Source organism: Salmo trutta, chromosome 17 (genome assembly GCF_901001165.1).
Source record: "Salmo trutta chromosome 17, fSalTru1.1, whole genome shotgun sequence".
NCBI lineage: Eukaryota > Metazoa > Chordata > Actinopteri > Salmoniformes > Salmonidae > Salmo > Salmo trutta.
The window spans coordinates 25,506,107-25,515,947 of NC_042973.1; the positions used below are offsets into that span (position 1 = coordinate 25,506,107).

The 9,841-nt window shown below is 41.8% G+C and overlaps 1 protein-coding gene across 2 annotated transcripts; it reads right to left on the bottom strand.

The window, feature by feature from the left end:
- Positions 1–879: 879 nt before the first annotated feature.
- LOC115151926 (interleukin-34) lies at positions 880–7,982 on the bottom strand. 2 transcript variants are annotated; one of them, XM_029696282.1, is made up of 7 exons: positions 7,738–7,982; positions 5,926–6,063; positions 3,853–3,956; positions 3,578–3,655; positions 3,159–3,341; positions 2,896–3,058; positions 880–2,167 (listed from the first exon to the last, which is right to left on the bottom strand). In XM_029696282.1, the coding sequence occupies exons 2-7, from the start codon at positions 5,963–5,965 to the stop codon at positions 2,112–2,114; spliced, it is 624 nt and encodes a 207-aa protein (XP_029552142.1). In that variant the 5' UTR covers positions 5,966–6,063; positions 7,738–7,982; the 3' UTR covers positions 880–2,111. The 2 variants fall into 2 exon arrangements, with proteins under 2 accessions (XP_029552142.1, XP_029552141.1); XM_029696281.1 differs by lacking the exon at positions 7,738–7,982 and adding an exon at positions 7,323–7,704.
- Between the last annotated feature and the right edge of the window lie 1,859 nt (positions 7,983–9,841).

The following is a 9,841-nucleotide window of genomic DNA, read 5'->3' on the forward strand; positions in this document are numbered from 1 at the left end:
TGAATAGATTGCACAAATAGCTTTATTTCAGCATCAATAAGCAGTGACAAAACCATGAGTGGCTGGACATTGCTGGAATTCACTGACAAAGCCTGCAAGTCAACAAAATATCGTAAATCAATTATAAAAACATAGAACAAAGAAATATCATAATTGCTTAAACGTCAAACACATCCACTATAATATTAACGCAACATGTAAAGTGTTGGCCCCATGTTTCATGAGCTGAATTAAAAGATCCCATACATTTTCCATACGCACAAAAAGCTTATTTCTCTCAGATTTTGTGCACAAATTTGTTTACATCCCTGTTAGTGAGCATTTCTCATTTTCCCTGAAAGTCCATCCACCTGACAGGTGTGGCATATCAAGAAGCTGATTACACAGCATGGTCATTACACAGGTGCACCTTGTGCTGGGGACATTAAAAGGTGAGTGTGCAATTGGCATACTGACTGCAAGAATGTGCACCAGAGCTGTAGCCAGAGAATTTAATGTTAATTTCTCTACCATAAGCCACCTCCAATGTCATTTTAGAGAATTTGGCAGTATGTCCAACTGGCCTCACAACCGCAGACCACGTGTATGGCGTTGTGTGGGCGAGCGGTTTGCTGATGTCAATGTTCTGAACAGAGTGCCCCATGGTGGCGGTGGGATTAGGGTATGAGCTGGCATAAAATACAGACAATGAACACAATTGCATTTTATCTATGGCAATTTGAATGCACAGAGATCCCGTGACGAGATCCTGAGACCCATTGTCGTGCTATTCACCCGCCGCCATCATCTCATGTTTCAGCATGATAATGCACTGCCCCATGTCGCAAGGATCTGTACACAGTTTCTGGAAGCTGAGAATGAACCAGTTATTCCATTTTGTTGCATGTTGCGTTTATATTTTTGTTCAGTATATGCCATTTAGCGGACGCTTTTATACAAAGTGACTTACAGTCATGCGTGCATGCATTTTAAGTATGGATGGTCCTGGGAATCAAACCCACTATCCTGACATAGCAAGCGCCGTGCTCTAAAAACTGAGCAAAAGAAGACGACAACAGTCCTGAAAGTAGCTATGTTTGGGTTCTGTTCTTATTTTTGAATATATTGGCAGCAGTTGTTAATACCTGTCACCAACAAGTGTTCCCAGATTGCAAAAAAAGTATAGAAATGCCATACACTGTAGCTCTCTGCTTGAGCATAGCCACCTGCGCTTTACCATACAACTGTATAAACACATGTAGAACCCACAATCAAAACACAGAACATAAACATCAGCAGACAATATATTATAAGTACACATATGAAAACTATAAAATCTCTTTCAAAGTAGTATACAACATAGGAGGCAAAGAATGATAAGTAAACAAAACTGTAGGCAAGCTGTGACAATAACAGTGAGTGGATAAAGCTGCAAAGTCCACAGGGAATGTATTTACTGTGGCATCCACAGCAACAGATGACGTTTGGGTTGCATACCGTTGGTAATAGTTTTCAGGGCATATTGTTGGTGCAACAACATCAGAACTTCACACGGGAGGGGTATGACATACAGATCAACTGCAACATTGGACATACACTGAGTGTACAAAACATTATTAACACCTGCTCTTTCCATGACATAGACTGAACAGGTGAATCCAGGTGAAAGCTATGATCCCTTATCGATGTCACGTGTTAGCTAAACCCACTTCAATCAGTGTAGATGAAGTGGAGAAGACAGGTTAAAGAATGATTTTTAAGCCTTGAGACAATTGAGACATTGAGTGTATATGTGTGCCATTCAGAGTGTGAATGGACAAGACAAAATATTTAAGTGCCTTTGAACAGGGTATGGTGGTAGGTGCCAGGTGCACCAGTTTGTGTCAAGAACTAAAACGCTGCTGGGTTTTTCACGCTCAATAGTTTCTTGTGTGTATCAAGAATGGTTCACCACCCAAAGGATATCCAGCCAACTTGACACAACTGTGGGAAGCATTAGAGTCAACAAGCTCTGACGAATTGAGGCTGCTCTGAGGGCAAAAACGGGTGGGGTGCAACTAAATATTAAGAAGGTGTACTTAATGTTTTTTACACTCAGTGTATATTTGCAGTGTTTGGAAATAGCGTCCACCTCAGGTTTCCTGTAGTTGTCTCTTTCTGCCCTTCCGCCAGTGAAGAGCGCTACAATCTGAAGTAAGAAAATAGTTTAAGTGACAGATCAATCATCTTAAAATCATGTCTAAATATTTCTGATAAAAGCATACCAGCTATTTTGAATGATCAGTGACACTTCATTAAACGTTTATGGGCCTGCTTTGAACATCCTAGCCATGAAGTAAGCTCTAAACCAATCCAACATGTGCGCTACATCGTTGTTGCTGTTTTTTCTTCTAATGATTTTTTTTAGATTCATGACTCATGTTCTGCACGAGTGCTTTATACTCCTTCATGCCTTACGTTTTCCATATGTAAGGTCTTCTATTAAATTAACAGATGTGCTCTAGCCTCAACAACTCTACTGATCTCTCTGTAAAACATGGAACAAATATACCTTAAGAGGTGCTGATACAATTAACCTGTGTGGTTAAAAGTGAATGATACAGTCATGTGTTAACCTATATAGGATGTGTAAATGATTTATGAATAGGCTAACAGGAGATATTAACAGGCCTGTCCAAGTCCCTCTCCTTTTAAGTCAGAGACCTCATGAGTACCTGTGGCACAGACAACTATCTCTCTTTAAACAGTGTTGAATAAGAACAACGTAGTGTCTACAGACATTGAAGAGATACAATTGACACAACATGCCAAACCAGTTGAGTAGGTTTGTGTTCCTGGGGAAAATGCCAACATAGAGAGGTTAGTGTAGAGGTAAGAGAAGACAGGAAATATAATAAGGGAATGAAGTGCACTCACAGTCTTGCTCTCCATCTTCACTGGGAAAGCAGTTTTTGAAGAGACAGTGCATTGTCCTATAGCAGTTATCCAACAGGGATTTGGGGGTCACGAACCTCCACCCTTTTGAGTTGGGCTCCTTCACTCTATTGTAGATCTCCTCTATTCGTTCTGGGGGCTCTCTCTGAGAGATAAACATACAGTACATGACCATTATGAGTTAAGTTTGTCCACAGAGAGATGAGCAGAGCAGTGACAGTGACACTATGGCCAGTCTTACACACCTCATCACTCTGTGGTGGGAACACCTGCTGGATCTTCCTGAAGAGATCTTCCAGATCGGAGGTGTACTTGTAGGAGGGGTGTCTCACTGGCAGGACCCTCAAGATCCTCTTCAACACCTCTTGGTTGACCAACAGCCACACATCCTGCAGGTCCCCCTCCTCCAGATCCACCACCCTCACCCTCTGGAGGGACACAGAAAATAGATAAAGTGACATAGTGGGGAGCGGGATAGGAGGAGGAACAGATAGAGATGTATAGAGTGATAAGAGTGAAGGTTGAAGATAAAGGAAGGAGAATAAGGAAGCAAAGTAGACGAAGGGTGAGTGAGTGGATGGTATGATTCGTTGATTTTTCATATGACTGAACAAGTTAGAAGAGTGATAATGATAAGGGTTAGGAAACAAATGGAGGGACTCACCAGCCTGCTGATATTGCTGAGCTTGAACAGCTCTTCATAGTGAACTCCGATGGTGTAATTAATGGGGAAATTGTGCTTCTGTTAAAGACAGGAACGATTTTTGTGTCAGATTGTGTTTGTACAAAAAAATACCACCTTTCTTTTCCACATATATCAACTTTCAATATAATTATTCTGTGCAGTGATCCACACACTAGTCTTCCCTAATGTGTGTCTAATTTCATTCATATTCCAAACTTGCAAGTCACTGTCTTGATATCCTGAACCATTCTTACCAAGTTGCGTCTTCTGTAGGTGAGTTTGGTTTCCAATGTCTTCAACGACGTGCACTGGGCCAATGTTGTAGGTGTCATCAAAACCGGTATTACCCACATCAAACCTACAGGGGGCACAACATACATATCATATAATACAGGGCTCTCCCACACTGTTCCTGGATAGCTACCCAAGTATTTTTCTCTGTTCATCCCGGAGTAATAAATTATTTTTTATTGTTTTTACCACCACCATTGAAGTGGTATAATGGTGTGAGAACTGAACTCAGATGAGTAAAGACATTGAGACATCTCTCACAGTGCAAGACAGACCATCGCTCCTAGCTAGACCTCTGTGGCTGGTTGGCTGGCTGGCTGGCTGCGCTCAAATTAATTATGACGAAATATGACCTCTTCTTTCCATCAGACTCATTATCTCACTGAGAATCCACCAATCTAAAGGAGAGCCCCATCTGCGGAAATTATAATACTGAGTAAACACCTTAATTTTCACAAAAATAATCTCCTCTAAAACGCTTCACCATAATCAGTGATGTACACTCTTAGAAAAATGGGTTCAAAAAGGGTTCTTTGGCTGTCCCCATAGGTGAACACTTTTTGGTTCCAGGTAGAACCCATTTGGGTTCAAGGTATAACCCTTTGGGGTTCCATGTAGAAGCCTCTGTGGAAAGGGTTATACATAAAACCCAAAAGGGTTCTACCTAGTACCAAAAAAGGTTCTACAAAGTGTTATCTTATGGGGACAACCAAATAACCCTTTTAGGTTCTACACAACTTTTGTAGTGGTAAAAAAAATGCCGGTCGCAGTGGGGAAAAAAGTAGTGCTGCCTATATTTTCAATGCATTTTTCTGCAAAAGGTGGGTAAACTGTTGGGCAAAAAAAAGTTGGTAAACTCCATTATACCACCATAATCTGCATGTGGTCAAGGGCAGGAGACATCCAATACACAGTCACGGTCAGCAGAAAAGATTTGCTATTATGTTTGTGAACACAGGATTGTTCGGTTTGGTCCTGTGGTCTAAACTCAGATTGAGACAGTAGTGCCTATTTTGACAAAAGGGTATTTTCTTCTCAGGAGTAACTAGCTCTGACTGTACATAGCCGGGGGCAGAATGAGTGGTGGCATGTAGTCCAAAGCCAGTCTGTTGTTGATCACTGTGTGGTTAGATATTGTGGGCCAGGGCTTGGATGCAGACGGCTGTATAGAGACTCAGAGTCAGCAAAGTCTCCAAGACCTCACAACACACTTCACAAAGCACTAGGAATATGCCTCACCGCACAATCTGTATACACCAAACAAGTCCATATACAGTCAGGAGCTCAAACATCAGATATGTATATACCTCACTCACCCCACCTCCCCTCTATTGTCTTCAATAATTACACCTTCTTCTGATCTTTCTTTTACTCCTGTATGTGTCTCTCTCTCTTTCTCTCTGTTACAGGACGTGGTTAGAATCAAAGATACCAAGATTTAACTGCTATCATTTTTTTTGCAACAGAAACCGGACCTACGCAATAACTTTTTTTTGGGGGGGGGTTCTCTATCTGAGATAGGAAATACCCATAGATGTTTTCTACTGTCTCTCTCCTTTGAAACTTTCTAGCTTGAGCTCTTTGCAATATACATTGTTTATCAGTGATGATTTATGGGAATAGTGCTCTCTGTAAACTGAAGAACTATCATCTCTTAAATATTAATTAGATTTAGCACTCTCACAAGACAAACTGGGGCTCAGTTGCTGAATGTGCGCATGGTACAAACAATTCTCAATGGTCTCCACTGACAGATGTACTTCCTCACACTATTAAGGGCCTCTTAGCTTTAAACTTATAAGTGGTTGATGTGATCAGGTCTCACCCAGCCCATTGCAACAAAAGCATAACTTATTAATGAAACCAGGAGTAACATCCATGATGTCAAACTAAACTACCACTACACATCATCCCAGTTCTGACCCCACCACATTTGGAAGCTAGATTCTTTCCCAACAATATGTCAAGAAGACTCTAGCCTTTGGCCTGATACGTAATTCTTCACACATGAACATACACAACAGCACTTCTCTTACCAAATAGCCCACCCAGGAGCAAGGATGTTGGCCGGACCATACTCCAACTGAGGTCCCTGTTGAAACACTCTGGAGGCCTCCGACTCAGAGCCCACACTGTTCCGGAGCACCACCAGGCCCTTTTCGCTCCTTGTTAGCCTGTAACAGCAACACAGACAGGCATTTTTAGACATTTCAACATCCACTTTCTTCATTGGTATTAATTAGATTTTTTCTGAATAGCTACAAACACAGTACCCTTGTCAGGTTGAAAGAACAGAGAAAAAATAAGAAACCCCACACTGCTCTTGCTAGTATCACTGCTCTTGCTAGTATCACTGCTCTTGCTAGTATCACTGCTCTTGCTAGTATCACTGCTCTTTATTACACTTTATGTATCAGCCTCAAGGCCTTTCTCAGAGATTTTGAGGTTGAACGGACAGAAAATAAGCAATGTACAGTTTAAGCTGATATTTCATGGCAGACACACGTGTGTACATCTAGGGCACCAACCACTTTATGTCAAAAGGAGAGATGGGTCATTAGCTGAGTTTGAAGTTTAAAGTACTGCATTGCCAACACTTGTGTATCAAGAACTCCACTCTAGTAATGACTTTCCCTCACTTAACCAGGAATTATTACAATAAATGGCTGTAAATGCTCTGCCATCTTTGTCAATGAAATAATAATTCGAATAATGTATCTATAACGCACATTCACTTGCAGTAACGCCAATATAATACGGTTATTACAGACTTATAAATACAACGTTGATTAATATATTAATATAAGATTAATATATCAGTGATACAATCTATTAATAATTCATTTGAAATCTAGAGAGACCGTCATCAAGTTCAAATTTGGGTCTGAGTACGCCGAATGTGAATGATGTGATTATTCATTCACATGTGAATTTCCATGATCAGTTTCCCCCAAAAATGATGGAAAATGATAAAATTTATATCAAGAAAATGAATCACACATCATAGCTGTAACTTGTAGAAAGGTGCAGGACAGTGGCAAAATAAATGACATGTCTGGACACACATGGTACTGTATATAACAATAAAATGCATAGCATAATATCGTCAGCATACACTGACAAATAACAACGCAACACGCCTCTAAAGAATGAGGGCAAATGTTACATTCTCTATCCAATGGATGGATGGATCCCAGGGGTCTTTATTATATATCCATATAGCCTACAATATCAAAAGAGCACTTTCGGGTTTCCAACCTCAGCGTCAATATTCCGTAATAGCCTGTTAGTCTTACTTATTATCTTTTAATAACAATATGTATGACTGTATAACAAAAGTGGACAGCGCAGCAGCCTATGAAGCGCAGCTGTTCCAATATTTGCGCAAAGCGTAACAAATTGCAATTCAATATTCAAACTTGCACAATCACACCTGTAACAACCGAAACCCGTCACTTCAACACTCCAGTATCTTCAGAATAACCCCCAGCAGCAACGATCAAAAGCACACATGCCCCACACAAATGATTTACAAATCTTGGAAACAACGCGTGCGTTAATCCGGCCAGTGACATTGGCACGAAGTGTCGTCTTCAACAGATTATCTGAGTGTGGCAACACCCAGAACAAAACCCCGTCTCAGACCAAAGCGAATTTTGGAAAATAAACGATGCCACCCTTTCTTGCCCTCTTTGGCCCCCAGCTCTCCAAAATGTGAAAATATTAATTGCGAATCTGTTCGTCTCCAGCAGCAGCTCCGAATGAGGGCAGAGCCTGTTAAAAAAACATGCTTCTACAGGCCCAGATGTCACGGGTTTTTACTTTCACTTTCCAACCAATGCACCTACCTCTCTCTGAAATAATGCGATCTCATCCCTGACCAGACTGCCCTCTGAAACACGTTCTTTGCGTTTAATAATTGTAGGTGAGGACAGGACTCCACGTTAGTGTCCTTATAGGCTTTCAACTTTTCCCATGTGCTCAAAATCACTGGTCCAGGCATGTATGCGATGTATTCACAATCACATCATTGCATGACATTCACACATCACTGCCTCCCATCTTTCTCTCTGGCCACCCCTCAGAGGCTGGTTCCTCTCTTGGTGTCATCCTAGGTTCCCGCCTTTCTAGGGAGTTTTTACTAGCAACAGAGCTTCTACATCTGCGTTGCTTGCTCTTTGGAGTATTAGGCTGGGTTTCTGAAAAGCACTTTGTGACAACTGCTGATGTAAAATGGCTTTATAAATACAACTCTAGGTCATCTGTGAGGCCAACATACACTGTAATTTTTTAAAATAGCTGTTTCAACTAAATATGAATAAGTAACAGGTTCCACAGCTTTGTTTGTTTACTCAACTTTTCAGTCAAAGTATTACCTGAACTTAAAGGGATACTTTGCCATTTAGCAATGATACCCTTCATCTACTTCCCCAGAGTCGGATGATACAATTTTTATGTCTATTTGTCCAGTATGAAGGAATTTAGAGGTTGTCTCGCGAGTCAATGCTAACTAGCGTTGATGCAATGAATGGAAGTCTATGGGTATCTACTAGCATGCCAAACTTAGCTCCAACATGAAGAAATGTAGGAAAAAACATCTACAGAGATGTTCAATTGGGTTCAAGTCCGGGCTCTGGCTGGGCCACTCAAGGACATTCAGAGATTTGTCCCAAAGCCACTCCTGCATTGTCTAGGCTGTGTGCTTAGGGTCATTGTCTGTGGTCCTAAGTGCTCTGGAACAGGTTTTTGTCAAGGATCTCTCTGTATTTTGCTCCGTTCATCTTTCCCTCGATCCTGAATAGTCTCCCAGGCCCTGCCACTAAAAAACATCCCCAACGTACCATGCTTCACTGTAGGGATGGTGCCAGGTTTCCTCCAGTCGTGACGCTTGGTATTCAGGCCAAAGAGTTCAATTTTTGTTTCATCATACCAGAGAATCTTGTTTCTCATGGTTGGAGTCCTTTAGGTGCCTTTTGGCAAACTTCAAGCGGACGGTCATGTGCCTTTTACTGAGGAATGGCTTCCATCTAGCCATACCATAAAGGCCAGATTGGTGGAGTGCTGCAGAGATGGTTGTCCTTCTGGAAAGTTCTCCCATCTCCACAGAGGAACTCTGGAGCTCTGTCAGAGTGACCATCGGGTTCTTGGTCACATCCCTGACCATGGCCCTTCTCCGCCGATTGCTCAGTTTGGCTGGGCGGCCACCTCTAGGAAGTGTCTTTGTTGTTCCAAACATCTTCCATTTAAGAATGATGGAGGCCACTGTCTTCTTGGGGACCTTCAATGCTGCAGAAATGTTTTGTACCCTTCCCCAGATCTGTGCCATGTAAATGTGTACTCTCAAGATTAGGTTAAAACATTTCTGCTGGCCAGGGAAAGACTTCCCAAATATGCACAAATGCATGCATTTTTTTGCATAAAGTGCTGCAGAGATGGTTGTCCTTCTGGAAGGTTCTCCCATCTCCACAGAGGTACTCTGGAGCTCTGTCAGAGTGACCATTGGGTTCTTGGTCACCTCCTTGACCAAGGCCCTTCTCCCCCGATTGCTCAGTTTGGCCAGGCAGCCAGCTCTAAGAGGAGTCTTGGTGGTTCCAAACTTATTCAATTTAAGAATGATGGAGGCCACTGTGATCTTGGGGACCTTCAATGCTGCAGAAACGTTTTGGTACCTTTCCCCAGATCTGTGCCTCGACACAATCTGTCTCGGAGCTCTACGGATAAATCCTTCGACCTCATGGCTTGGTTTTTTCTCTGACATGCACTGTCAACTGTGGGACCTTATATAGACAGGTGTGTTCCTTTCCAAATCATGTCCATTCAATTTAATTTACCACAGGTGGTCTCCAATCAAGTTGTAGAAACATCAAGGATGATCAATGGAAACAGGATGCACCCAAGCTCAATTTCGAGTCTCATAGCAAAGGGTCTGAATACTTATGTAAATAAGGTATG

What these genes read in the sequence shown, in the direction of transcription:
- LOC115151926 (XM_029696282.1), bottom strand. Translation starts at nt 5,965, where the DNA reads ATGGTCCGGCCAACATCCTTGCTCCTGGGTGGGCTATTTG. An exon ending in CCTACAGAAGACGCAACTTG is followed by an intron (nt 3,656 to 3,852) that starts GTAAGAATGGTT and finishes TGTCTTTAACAG; the next exon opens with AAGCACAATTTCCCCATTAA. An exon ending in TCAGCAATATCAGCAGGCTG is followed by an intron (nt 3,342 to 3,577) that starts GTGAGTCCCTCC and finishes GTGTCCCTCCAG; the next exon opens with AGGGTGAGGGTGGTGGATCT.